The sequence below is a fragment of the Lycium barbarum genome, chromosome 8 (genome assembly GCF_019175385.1).
Source record: "Lycium barbarum isolate Lr01 chromosome 8, ASM1917538v2, whole genome shotgun sequence".
Classification (NCBI taxonomy): domain Eukaryota; kingdom Viridiplantae; phylum Streptophyta; class Magnoliopsida; order Solanales; family Solanaceae; genus Lycium; species Lycium barbarum.
In genome coordinates, this window is record NC_083344.1 from 128128103 (window position 1) to 128142414 (window position 14312).

Sequence of the window (14312 nt, forward strand, 5' to 3'; positions counted from 1 at the left end):
ATTTGAGATATCTTCAAGGCATAACATCAACAGGCCATTTTGAAGTGTAATTCTTCGTTCAATCAAAGCAATCTGTGGCAATATAACAAGAAGAGATAAGAATCTAACTGAGATAAACGAGACCAACTGCCATTTGTCAAAGATAAAAGGTGCTAAAAAAACGAGAATTCCACATAGGAGAATATAACCTATCCTCTTGATCTTGGAAATTACTTGTACAGATTACAGTTTCAAAAGTTAAAAGCAATATCAAATCTCATTCATCACTAAAAGCATTCGTCATATAGGTGCCAAATTCCAAACATGGCAGAGCAAGACTATTTGACTCAGGTTATAAAAGGTAGGTTCATGGATAAATAAGGAATAAGGTGTCTTTGTGCCACTAGTCTGCATCCATCTCTTCAAGTGCAGCTTTGGCTGCAGCCTTCGCTTCCTCTAACAGATCACTAGGAACCTATGGCAACATCAAATAGTAGCAAGAGTTACTGACTTTTTATTTCAGTTAACATCAAATAATATTCACTCACCATTATGAGATGCATGCACGAAGACAAAATAGAAGGTGGAAAACTACAAAAAAAAAAACTAAAGCTAAAAAGAGTTATTTGCTTTAATATCTCCTTTCGCTTGTGTGACAGGTCCAAGCAAAAAAAAATGCAGAAGGAACACAGAGATACCAGTTCCTATTGAATGTGTACTCGAGAAGGATCCTGAATTACCTTCTGATGCTGTCGGTTAGACTCATCACACACCCAGCTCATCTCCAGTTCAAATGCCTTGTCCTTTGCCTCGTCATGTACTCCGTAAATTCTGGTTCCAGATAGAAGATATTGTCAAAAAGCTAAACGATGAAAGCATGCAACACAAACAACTAAAATTATCTGGAAGAAACTACAAATTGATGCCTCAATTCTTGCAACCTACAGATAAGCATAGAGTTGCCATTTCATGAAGAACTAAAATTGGTGTTCCCAAATGTTAAAGATGATACCAACATCCCTTTACATAGTTAAACACCAGTTGCGCATATTGACTTTCACTTGCAACTAAACAATATCATTATAAAGCTAAGATTGTGATTGGCTGCTTGAAAAATATTGAAATAACCAAAGGTCGGGAGAACTGGAACATGTTTTATAAATTGATTTGCAGCCAACTCTAAATGTCAAAACACAGAACATAAAAATACAACTAAATCATGTGTTTGCACTGGTGTCAGATTTTTTTTAAAAAAAAAAAAAATCAGCAATAAAATATTAACATGAATCAAATTGTAAAGTTCAATGAGAATAGTTACTTACATTTTGGCTACCTCGATTACTCCCTGCCGACACGTCATTTCAGAGAGCTTCAACTTTTCAATTTCTCTGCCAAAATTTTATTTCAAAATCACATTAGTGTGCATAAAAGAAATTCGTTTTCTTGTTACATAACTTTTCTGCTTTTAAGTTTTTTTTTTTTTTTTTTTTTTTTTTTAGAGATGGTAACAAACTGTATTGAATCAAAAGTGCCAGTGAAAGGCCATAGTTACAGGGAGTCTAGCTAAAGCTGCACAAAAATAATAAACTAGCAATTAGAGAGACTCTAGAAATTGTATGAGCGTCTCTGTGTCATCTATGTACTTTTCTTTACACCAAAAATACAAAAGTCGAATACAATTAAGCTTTATCTTCTGGATAGGGTTGCTTTTGTTATCAAAACATCTTGAATTCCTTTCCTTCCAGATAGTCCACCATATGCATCCTAGGATCATACTCCAATGCTTTTAAGTTTTTATTTTTAGAACCCCCAAAACATGTATCTTACAGCTGTAAGCCCCAATGCCAAAGAGGGAAATAAAGGAAAAAGAACCCCAACAGGCAAAAACCAAAGCTGTGGATGTTCCTCACTTTATTTGGCCGGTATGGAGGATAAGTTAAAAATAAAAATGCACCATGGAGACGGTGCTTCTGACCTCTCATATAGTGTGCTTTGATCAGGATACACATCTCACATCTCCTACTCTTTATGTTTATTTTTAAACTGCAATACATCTTCGAAATTTAATATAACCATGCATGCATCATTTACCCTAACTGTAAATACTAGTACTGACCTCTAATACAGTTTAGTCAAGGTAAAGAATACTGATTTGTCCTTTTAAGAGCCATAACATTTTACTTTTTTGAAAAGGGTAATAAATAACAGCATAGCATATTTTTATTGAAAAGAAAATAGAAGGCTTCTAGCTGTTCTAAGCTTCACGAATCTAACATATTCAAACTGCTTGTGACTATTTTCAATTCACAGCAATAGAATTGTTGTATATGACATACTTTGACAGAGCGTGAAATATAAATTACTATTAATTAGCCAAGTGTGCCACACCAATGGGTTATAGATCTCTCCCTCTCTCTCTTGCGGATAGGTAAATAAATCTGTCTTGCTTAATAAGACATATAGAAAATAGACGATATATCCTAAGCATACTGGACCAGCTTAATGACATAAATTAGCTAAGGGTGTTCACTTCCTATGATGACCAAGTTATTCTCATTGATAATGGGTGTTTTATTATGGTAGAAGCTCGAGAAGATATTCCCATTGTTGTCGAAACCACGTGGAGTCCAAACAAGATGTCCCCAGTTTTCAATTACAAACACCTCTGACAAACTTTGGCATGAAAAGATATGTGAACCTTTTAAGCAGTGCTTTTAGACGAGCGGAAGTGTTTAATCACCAGTAGTCTGGGTAAAAAGCATCATATGAACAACAAAAGCACGATTAATGTATCAGGAAATCGACTTTGATACTCTGTGTCATAGTAAGGTCAAAGAAAAACTTCTTTGACGAGACCTTTTCCATTCTGATTTTAGCCCAATCAAACCTATAAGCAGTGACTTCCCATGTAGTTTCTGGATCCGTAAGTTTTATTTCCAAAGATAAATTAATCAATGTACAGAACTAGAGCAGATATTAATCAGTTTAACCTTTTTGTAAAGCAAAAAAATTGTCATTCTCTTAGGGGAAAGGGGAGTTTTTTTTTTTTTTTTGATTAAGCACCGGGTGTCCGGGTCTCTTTGAGCCCCGACTAAGGGGAAAGGGGAGTTATTTAATAATGAACTTTGTCATTTCCTTGTAGATGATAACAGACAGAGCTCCAAATCTAGAAAAGCTAACTGCACAACCCCAAGATACTATCCATAGCATTGTGAAAAGGCTGACCGAAATCTCAAGTTGGAAGTTAGAACATTTCGTGCAATCCTTTTTTATAGTTGAAAGGTGTGTGCAAATTCTAATAATCATCAACATCAACAACTCATGCCTGATTGATACATTTCTGAAATTTAGGCTGTACAGAGGAGATCTACACACTCATGCCTGATTGATACATTTCTGAAATTTAGGCTGTACAGAGGAGATCTACACACTTACGTCTTTGCAGCTTGTCTGCCCTTCCCAATAGCAGCACCAAAGTACCTCTACCACAAACAACACAACACATCAACATCTTAATAGTCTCAATTAATAAGGATTGGTCCATAGCAAGGAAACGGAGCTTATCTAGATGATTAAGGAAATATAATAGCAGGCTACATGGTGCAAACATATAGCAGTTAAACAGTGATTCAACTCACATAGGAGACACCAGACGGCTCAACCATGTAGAGTTGCGGTCCATCTCTATCATAGCCTCCGAGGATCACCCCACATCCGAAAGGCCTACACAAGTAGTACTCCAATAATTCAGGTACAGAAAGCAAGTAAAAGGAAGAAGTAGAAAGTATCAAAAATGGAAACAGATGTTCCAACATACCTGAGCCACCAGTAAAGCGTGCATAAATGTACATAACTAGCAACACGTTCTGCAAGCTCTTTCACCGGAATTGGTTCACCATATACACTACAAATTATAAACCCAGTCAATAGAAGAGTCAAAAATTAGGATGGTGGTATACAATGACTGTGCAGCAACAAATTTCATAATGTTGAGCGGCAAACGAAACTATCATCACTATCCAGGTTCTAAGATGAGGCTCTAAAATCTTTTGAGTTTCCATCTACTAATGAAGGAACATATAAACTACATGTTTGGTATTCATAATAAAATAAACATACTGCAAATGCCCTCCAAAGCTACGTTATTAAATATCACTGGCATTTTTCTAAGGATGAAGTTGTTAAAAGCAGGATCTGCCAAAGTGCAAATAAATCTTTGCTGGAAATGTCAACAGAAACACAGAGGTATCCAACAATGCCTCTTTGACGCACTAGTACCACTAGAAGAGCCAGAAAATGACCTTAATACCACTGTATCTCACTTTTAAAATAAGAAGGTGCTTCTGAAATGAAAATCAAACCAATTCAAATTTCTTTAGTCTGGAGTAGCTTCATAATGGAATTCTAGATCTGCAATATTTTTCGCTGATCTGAGTTCTTGGTCGACATAGATAACTAGATAGCTATACATAAGGGCCTGGAGCCCGGGACATCCATTTATGTTCTTATAACCCCGAAAAGCTTGACTAAATAATTCACATGCAAAAAGCTCACTCTAGAAGCGACTTTGCACTTCAAAGCCGTGATACTTCAAATGAAGTTTTTCGTCCATGTGCCAGACTTATGGAGTATCAAGTATGGCACTTTACCTAAAACTAGTCAAAGACTCAAATACACCATACAACTTAAATTATTCCATATAGAACGAGCTGATTCTTTTGAACGTCAATTTGTTCAATAGATGATAGGTCCTAATCAATGTACATCTTTAAAACAATAGTAGAAAATTACGAGGTGGGAAGAAAAGCTTTTAATAGTATTGGTTCGTAGTTTTCATGGATTTTCGGAATGTCAGATGTGAACTCCCATGAATGCTAAACTACAGGAGACAGAGGTAGAACCGAAATTCACACATCAAGCTGTAAGTAAACACACACATATGTTTTCCGATACGGTGGCAAGAAGCAAACCTTTCAAAGCTGGTTGCTTCAGATTTTGCGCGGGCAACAATTTGCCTCCCATCTGCAGCCAGCCCTGCAACAGCCTACATAAAGGAAATCAGCAAAATAAAATGAATCATCGCTGAAGAATCATCCAACAGAGCATTGGTTCAAAACTTTAACTGTGCCATAGGAACTTTTGTACTTTAATTGATTATTTGTGATGCTTATGTAAATTTATACATCCAAGTTCTAACAAATTAAGAAACAGTAGCATCACTCCACTATCATCATTAGAAACCATCTGAGTTTAATTTTTCACAACAAACACCATTGAAGAGAAAGATGATAGAACATAGACACAGAAAGCTTTCATCTTCTTAGCCAAAGATAGACACAGAAAGCTTTCATCTTCTTAGCCAAAGATTTGGCAAAATTAAACCGGAGCCAATATTTGACAAAAATAAGTAGGAGAATTAGAGAATCCCTAACTTTAGAGAACCCAATTTGTCTACAAACACAAATTATTACGTATTGGAATGGCAATAACCCAAATAGAGCAGAATGGATGTAGAAGATTCATATAACCGACCCAGTCCAAAAGGAATGAGGCCTACAAGTTTATTTCCTTCTGTTTATTTCAAATTAAGGTGGTGTCCAAGCCAGCCTACTCACACCTCAACTAATTCCCCGTACATTTTAGCTACCTATATCTGACAAGGCTTAGGCAAATGGGAAGAATTGAGTTGATGTTACCTTTATTGGGGTTCCTATATTAGGGCATTCACCTAGGGGCTTAAGCATAGTAGCAGTTATTGTACTACTAGTTGCATTGTCAGCCAAAAACGGAGCTCCTAACAACAACAACAACAACATACCCAATGTAATCCCACAAGTGGGGCCTGAGGAGGGTCGGATGTACGCAGACCTTAACCCTACCTTGGAAGGTAGAGAGGCCGTTTCCGGTAGACCCTCGGCACAAGGGCAAGAAAATCAAAGCAGTACAAAATCAAAAAAAAAAAAAACTGAAGCGAATAAGCCATGGCAAAATATATAACAAGCATGATAGAGCAGTCTGAAAAAAGAAGCAGTAACTACCACAAATTAATACGACAATCACAAGTACAAAAAGCAACAGATAGTAACCAAAAAAAAAAGGGACAAGAGTAATACTACGACTACAAATATGAAAGTATACTTAGACGGGACAACACTCAACTATCTACGAACCTTCTACCCTAATCAAATAAGGCAAATACACATAATAATCCCTGAGGAGATCAGATAATGAATTGGTGCAATAAAAATCAGTAACAGTGACATCAGTAAGTTTGAGCAAAAAACAATTACCATGCCAGAATGACGATGAACGGAGTGAATCCTTCGATTAGATCCGGGCAACATCATTTTTGATGCAATCAGCTTCTCAACTCCCTACAATTAATAGAAAACACTATATATCAAAACCCTAACCCTAACCCTAACATCAACACAAACAAATAAACAACAACAAAAAAAAAAAAAATTACCAATACGATTCCATCTTTGCATTTGATACCAACAACAGTACCACTGTTGTCTACAGCTTTTCCGGCGTATTCGATCTGAAATACTCTGCCGTCAGGCGAGAATGTTGTAACTGACAGGTCATAACCAGTTCCAATGCTGCTCATTTTTACGTTTTTATCCTTTTGTTGTTTTTAGTACTGATTTAGTTTTTGCTGAACTGTGAACGATGGAAGAAGAGGAAATAGAGTTTTCTTTGTTGACAAGACAGAGAAGAGTCGGAAGATGAGGGGAATTAGTTTTGTTACAATTATTAATTGGGGAATACAGTTTTTACTGTATTTTTTTATCGAAAAAGGGTCAAAAATGTCCTTATACTATACGAAATTTAATAAATGTCAGTATATTTTATATATTATATGGGTTTTATAGAGGGATGATGAGTGTTTTGAAGAAATGAAAGAAGTAATTTGTGATGCCATTATGGTATATAAGAGATACGATGTTGGAATCATAGTTTTGGGAGCGTCCGGGTAAATAATTTTGGTATAAGAAAATAAGAAGGCATGGCCAGATAATTATTTTGTTTACAGTGCACATTTGTGTTCTTTTCCCGTATTTTCCAATTTTAAAAAAATATTTGTCGTCTAGAAGTCAATAAGGTATGCATAATTTCTTAAATTTAAATTTAGTGTACTGTCAGTGTATCATTTTGTTACACCATAGGTAACATTAATCTGCTACAAAAAGTTACCAACTTTCTCCTAATTTTTTCTTTATTCTCTCTCTTTTCTTCGTTCATCCTCGATTCTATTTTTTTTTTTTTAATCCCCTCTTTTTCTTCCCTTCAACTCCTCTGTCTTCATCTCTCCCGATTAGTTCGATAGAGTTTCTCTCTCTTTGCTGTTTCACCACCGTAAGCTGTTGTTTCTCCTTCAAACCCTCCCTTGTCCTAAATGTGGATTGACAATTAAAGTAACAAACTTTACAAACACTTGTTAAAAAGTGATATACTTATTTGAAGCTTTCTATTATTAAAACAGTCAACATTAGTAAAACTTTGATTCTCAAAGTTCCATTCCAACAACTCTAAGAAACCATAAACCTTCAGATGCTATAGACGGAAAAAAGTCCAAAATTCATTACAAGGACTTACTGTTGAACAAGAAGAAATTTCCCAAAGTTCATAATATATGAAGTGTTTAATGAATTACTTATTACAAAATTCATAATGGTTGAACAGTTAGAATTTTTCCGGGAGAAGAAAAAGACGTCAAAATGGTAAACAACTTTGAGAATGAAATAATTTGGTTACATAAAACTAGGAACTAATTTTGGTTAGAGTGAAAATGACTCTACTTTTCTTAATGTTAATTAGTCTTCCGTAAATGACAATTCCATTTTTTTAAAAAGGTAAATATATTTACTTAAAAAAGTTAGTGTATTTATCTTTAAAACGACCTGATAGTGTAAAAAGTTATATACATTGATAGTGCACAAAACTTAAATTCTTATTAGTTCTTTGTAGTTCTACTCTTACTACTTCAAGAAGGTATATTTTCATTAATTACTCGTATAGGAAAAAGATAATGATAGATTCATCGCATATATTTCCTTATAATAGATGATATTAATTAATAATTTTCTTAAATAGGTGTGTTGTATATATATAAAAAAGTGTGCGTATAATTCATTTGCCAATAAACACTTCTGTATACTAAACTATAATAATATACTAAAGTACAAACACAACGCTGGAAATTACTAGTGGTTACACTAACATGTGGAACACTGACTCACAAGGGAAATCAGATTTGTGTATATTCATGAGTTAGAGATAAGTTACGAACCCACCACATTACTCAACCTATGGTTTGAATATGAAGCTTTGAATTATTTGGGGCAATTTGCAGGATTATCCTTCGCTGGGGGTGGTCTTTAATTTTTACCCCTCAAAATGGTGGTCTTTAAATTTTACCCTTCAGGCAGAATTTCTGCCCATAAAAATTCTGCCTAGCGATTTTTTTTTTTACCTGAGCTGAGGTTCGAACCCACAATCTCGAAGAATTAGACGAAGGGTATAAATTAAAGATTACCATTTTGAAGGGCAAAAATTAAAGACCACCCCAAATAAAGGGCAATCCGCGCAAAAAAAGAAAACGAATTATTTTTACTTCATTCAATATCTCAATAGACAACCACTCAAAAATGAGACTTGAGTTTATCGGCATCAAGAGGTAATTCAATTGGTTCATTTGATAGGGGCTGACTGTTACAAATAAGTTGGTTCATTTGATAGAGTCCGCAACTTAAATGATTCAAAAAGTGGGATTTAAGACCATAATAACTCATTAAAAAAAAGTTACATAAGTACCTTATGCGCACTAATAGGGGTATAAAAACGGGCCCTCCTTCTTCCCCAATGATCGGTCCCCCCATCTTTTTTTAAAATCAAAACCGCCATTATCAAGTAAAAAGACCATGGTCCCACATCAAAAAACCTCCTTTTCGTGTTATTTTTTAACCCGAAAGTCAATATTCTTGGTATATTCAAGGCAAGGAACAAGTTTCAAAACTTGGATTTCGAAATAAAGCGGCGTAGAACTCGATTTCAAAAACTCAAAAACAACTTTCAATCTAGGTATTTTAATATGAATTTTCTATTACATTGTTAAATATAGGGTAAAGGGTCAAATATACCTCTCTACTTTACTTTATTGGTTAAATATACCCTCCATTAGCTAAAGTACCTAAATATACCCCTCTGTTAACCAAAGTTGTTAAACATACCCCTACATGGATGGAAATGCCCAAATCAGATGAAATTAACCATTTAGCATAAAAATCATGCCTCATAATTTTCACCCGACCCAATCCACAAATCATGACCGAGATTGGCAGCTCATCTCGGCTTTATTCTTTAAACCTTTCTAAAAACATCGTTAATAATCAACTTTCTAATTGGGTGAGAATCTTGTATGTGAATTCTTTTTGGGTGAAGCTTAAGCATTGTTGACGCATATTAAAGCTACAATGAAGAACGATGAAAAATGACTTTCGGCTCTTGCAATTAGACATAAAAAGCCAATTGAGTATGACTAAATTTTTTTATATTGTACATAAGTTGATAAAAAAAAAATCTTTAACAATAGTTCGAGCGTTTATTATAACTTAATTAATCAATGATTAAAAATTGTTGAGTTACTGTGTTTATTTAAACTGATGGGTCTATCTTATTATAGTTCCAAGGAATTTGATACATTGTAAAATCTTTAAACCACTGTTCTTGAAAAATTCTTTGAAGCATAAATGTTTTGTTAGTCCATAAAATTTTAGAAAGATTTAAAGAATAAAGCCAAAATAAGCTGCCAATCTCGGGCATGATTTGTGGGTCGGGTTTAAATTATGGGTCGTGGTTTTTTTAAGTTAAATGATTAATTTCATCTGATTTGGGCATTTCCATCCATGTAGGGGTATATTTAACAACTTTGGCTAACAGAAGGATATATTTAGATACTTTGGCTAACGGATGGTATATTTAACCAATAAAGTAAAGTAGAGGGGTATATTTGACCCTTTGCCCTTAAATATATTATTATCCTAAGCATGATTATTGTGTAATAGTTGCGGATTTCGAAATAAAAAAAAAACTTTTACACAATTTTTTCTTGCGCAATTGGGGCCTGTCCACTGCCCTTTTTTCGTTTTTTTTTATTTTGTATTAATTAATTGTTAATTATTAGTTAGCCAATTGTTTATTTGTTAATTTTTTATTAATTAACTGTTAATTCTTTGTTAGCTAATTGTTTATTTATTAATTATTTATTTAGCATTTGTTAATTGTTTGTTAGCTAATTGTTTATTTGTTAATTATTTATTTAGTATTTGTTAATTATTTATTTAGTATTTGTTAATTGTTTTATTTAGTATTTGTTAATTGTTTGATTAGCTAATTCTTTATCTGTTAATTATTTGATTAGATAATTTTTATTTTGTTAAACGTTTGTTAATTATTTTTAATTATTTGTTAATTGTTTGCAAGCTAATTGTTAATTATTTGATAATGAATTGTTAATCTTTATATTTTTATTTGTGAATGATTTGTTAATTGTTTGATTAGATAATTGTTTATTGTTTGATAATGAATTGTTAATCTTTATATCTTTATTTGTTAATTGTTTGATTAGTGCTAATTAGAAGTTGAACATCCTTAGAAATTCTTAGTTTAGGATTGAACATCTTTAGTTTAGAATTGAAAATCCTTAGTATATTTTTTCGATAAAAGATTACATAATTGATATTACATGTTAATGATTAATTAAAAATGCGTAAAACAAATACGACACCTCCATGGATCCCGACCCCCTTCATCTGGGGAACTTCGAGCCAGAGGTACTTCATCTACAGTAGCATCATAGGTCCCAGCTAGTATGGGATGAGGATGTAGCTGCCAAGAGTTTGTCCCGTCCCCGGTTGATGGAACAAGCATGAGATATTTTAGGCGCTCGGCCCCCACATCGTCGCATCTTAGATATACTATATCAGGTGGTATCTACCGTTGCATCGCTGCTGGTCGGGTAAAGCATGATAGGGCTTTTGTGATGGCCATGATTGAGAAATGGCGATCGGAGACACATACATTTCATCTCCGCAGTGATGAGGTCACCATAACCCTTCAGGATGTGGAGGTTATTTACGGTCTATAGGTAGATGAACGCGTATTGTATATTGAGGAGCCTCAGCAGATGTCATCGTATCGGGAGGAGTTGACTGGGCTCACTGGTTTCGTGCCTCAGGAGGGTGATATATGGGGACAGACTCGGGTGTTGATGCATTCCCTTTGTACTCACTTGCGCTTCGTAGAACTTGAGCATCCGATTACAGAGGACACGCCTCAGGTGGATGTTGACCGTCGTGCTCGTCTGTACCTTCTCATCATATTCGAGGGCATCCTGTTCCAGAACACATCGGGTTCCCATGTGAGTTTGAGGTATCTGTCGTTTCTGGAGCATCTGGGCGAGTTGGGATGTTACGGTTGGGGTGCTGCTGTTATGGCTCGAGGACCAATGTCGCTGCATTTTGGGCGCTCCACCAGATAATATATTTAAGTGTATGTAATTTTATTCAAAATATAGCTTTTTGAAATGATAACTAATAAAATATTTTTTTAATGACCCATTCAGATAGGGGTGTGGACTAGGATGAGACCTTTTCAGCCCATACTGCTCACCCTCCGCTTGACTATATTGTTGATATAATGCCATACGCGCGGAGATGGACGAGAGGCGTAATCCGAGATGTAGATACGCACCGCAGAGTTCTCCCGTTCAGCGATCAGCTAGATCATATGACGACGGACACGGTAAGTTTTTTGATTTAACATTAGTATTTTTTTTTTTTTACTATTTTAGTCTTTTATTGTTAACTAATTTAATTTTTTTACAGGCTTTTATATGGACGTCGTATGATCATAGTTTGGATCAGGTGCCGGCGTTTTGTAAGGCTGGTAGGCACACGTGGAGGTCGCGGTGTCCATTGATACATATGTATATCATTGAGGATCACGCACCCGACCACGTCTTACGACAGTTTGGCCATGTACAGAATATACCTGAGCCGGTTACTTGGGAGCACGACCATTATTCGCGGGACGATCGCGCGGGCATCACTGATGCATGGCGGGCCTTTATGCAATTCCAGGTCTAGCGTTAGGATCAAAGGATGGGGACGCTAGCGGTGGTCGGACATGCGACTCTGGTCCAAAGGTACATGGAGTGGTACACGCGGATCACTCGTAGCTTGATTGGCAACCCTGCGAGGCTTCGTACGGATGGACGAGGATATGCAGCACTCGCAGGACAGTATGAGGCGTTGGTAGGTTTTATTAGTCTTAAACTTAATTAATTGTCTTATGTATTACGTTACAATTATATTTAATCATTAATATTTGCACACAAATGCAACTACAAACCGTACAGAGGATGTACTGGGAGAGCTTAGACCATATGGAGGACCCCGAGACAGCAGGATATGCAGCGCAGATGGTTCAGCTAGCCGAGGGTGGTATGCTATAAGCACAGGAGCACAGGAGCTCGGACGTCTCGACGAGCATATTTGAGAGGTCTCGCATCAAGCAGCGGGTGGTCGTGGTCATGCCGGAGGTGGTGGTGGCAAAAGGAGGTGACAGAGAAGGTGGGGCCAGAAGGGCTGGTGGTCGAGAGGGTAGAGGTAGAGGGGCTGGTGGCCGAGGTGGTAGGGATAGAGAGGCTAGTCATAGAGATAGTGGGGCCATAGGGGCTGGTGGTCTAGTAAATGATCCTGACGAGCATGCTCCCGTTCCAGCTCCAGCCCAGCAACCTCCGTTGACTTCAGAGATCCCGTCGACATTTTACCGACCGTCGACTTCAGAGCATCCATCAGGGCGACCGTCGACCTCTCTATATACGCTGGATTTATTTTCAGATCACATGTTCTGGCCATCGTCTGCACAGCCGCCAGTTAGTTATCCACAGGGTGAGCGGCAAGTTGGTGATTTACAGGGTGGCACGGAGCTGGACTTCGAGTCCTTATTTGAGGACTTCGATATGTTTCCGAGCCAAGGTGTAAGTGTTTAAAATAATTATTTTAACAAATTAAAATATTTATACTAATTATTATGTAATTTTTCATTTCTTAGGTTCCAGCTCCGGTACCATCTACATCTCCGAGCCAAGATGTAAGTGTTTAAAATAATTATTTTAATAAATTAAAATATTTATACTAATTATTATATAATTTTTCATTTCTTAGGTTCCAGCTCCAGCTCCTGCACCATCTACAACTCCTGCTCCGGGGCTCACTCAGGAGACCGCCGAGGAGCCAGCTCAGAAGCCCTCTCACCAGCCATCTCAGGAGCCCGTCGATACACAAGTTTGATTTTTACGATAAAATAATGTATTAATTAATTGTTTATATGTTATTTCAGGTTCATTCTTATGCGCCCGTGGACCCGTCTCCTGCTGAAATTGAGTCATCTCCTAAAGCTGATGACATTTCGGCCACCATCGTCTTCCATAGGAAGCATATTTTCAACAAGCCCCCAAGGAAGGGAAGAAATGATGATCATTCATAAAGCATGTACGGACTAAGAGAAAGAAGGGGGATGAAGATAATGGTGGGGATGGTGGGGGTGGTGGGGTTCGCCTCTAGCCTATGGTTATTCTAAAGGCTCCCACACGTGGGACCTAGGGAGACGGAGATTGTGTATTTGTAAATAAAATATACATTTTATGTTAATATTATATATTTTTTGGTATTATTTTCTTAATGATAATTAGATATCTTAGTTTTTATTGTCGTTTAATAATAACTCGTGCGACGTCCTAAATTAATCAAAACCCTATAAAATATAATACTTAAACCTAAAGATAACAAGTTTCCAATCACTCGAGTTCATCCCGAATGGATTCATATAGCTAACATATCATCGTTATACTATTTCCATACATTCACACCTAACTCAGATTTATGGGATGTTACATTGTGCACTAAATTAGTGTGCAAAAGGTACGTATGTAACTTTTTTTTAATGGATTATTTTGATCTCAATTGTCACTTTTTGAGTCATTAAGTTGCGGACTCTCATTTGATAGGGGCTAGGTCCAATGAAGGTTGTTCATAGCCATTAACTGGGGCCGTGACATTGGTACCTCCAAAAAGGGAGAAGTGCATAAATAGCCGATTTTTGAACCACCATTTAAATTATAATCAACAACAATATATTATATATATACTCAATATAATTTCACAGATGGGGTCTGAGAATGGTAGCGTGTACGCCTAACTTACTCCTACTTCGTGGAGATACAAGGGTTATTTACGAAAAAACTTTGGCTCAAATGACGTATA

At 36.2% G+C, this 14312-nt stretch overlaps 1 protein-coding gene across 1 annotated transcript; it reads right to left on the bottom strand.

Moving 5' to 3' along the window:
• Nucleotides 1-174: 174 nt before the first annotated feature.
• LOC132607312 (proteasome subunit alpha type-3) lies at nt 175-6723 on the bottom strand. The gene is made up of 9 exons (XM_060321235.1): nt 6449-6723; nt 6270-6353; nt 4950-5023; nt 3797-3883; nt 3618-3702; nt 3415-3461; nt 1302-1367; nt 720-810; nt 175-454 (listed from the first exon to the last, which is right to left on the bottom strand). Exons 1-9 carry the CDS (start codon nt 6590-6592, stop codon nt 383-385), a joined length of 750 nt encoding a protein of 249 aa, XP_060177218.1. The 5' UTR covers nt 6593-6723; the 3' UTR covers nt 175-382.
• Between the last annotated feature and the right edge of the window lie 7589 nt (nt 6724-14312).

Bases quoted from the DNA above. Each gene is read 5' to 3' on its own strand.
- LOC132607312 (XM_060321235.1), bottom strand. From the start codon at position 6,592: ATGAGCAGCATTGGAACTGGTTATGACCTGTCAGTTACAACATTCTCG. The intron at 6,354-6,448 runs GTAATTTTTTTT...TATTAATTGTAG, and splicing joins GCAAAGATGGAATCGTATTG to GGAGTTGAGAAGCTGATTGC. The intron at 1,368-3,414 runs GTAAGTGTGTAG...AAATTTTGGCAG, and splicing joins GGCAGACAAGCTGCAAAGAC to AGAAATTGAAAAGTTGAAGC.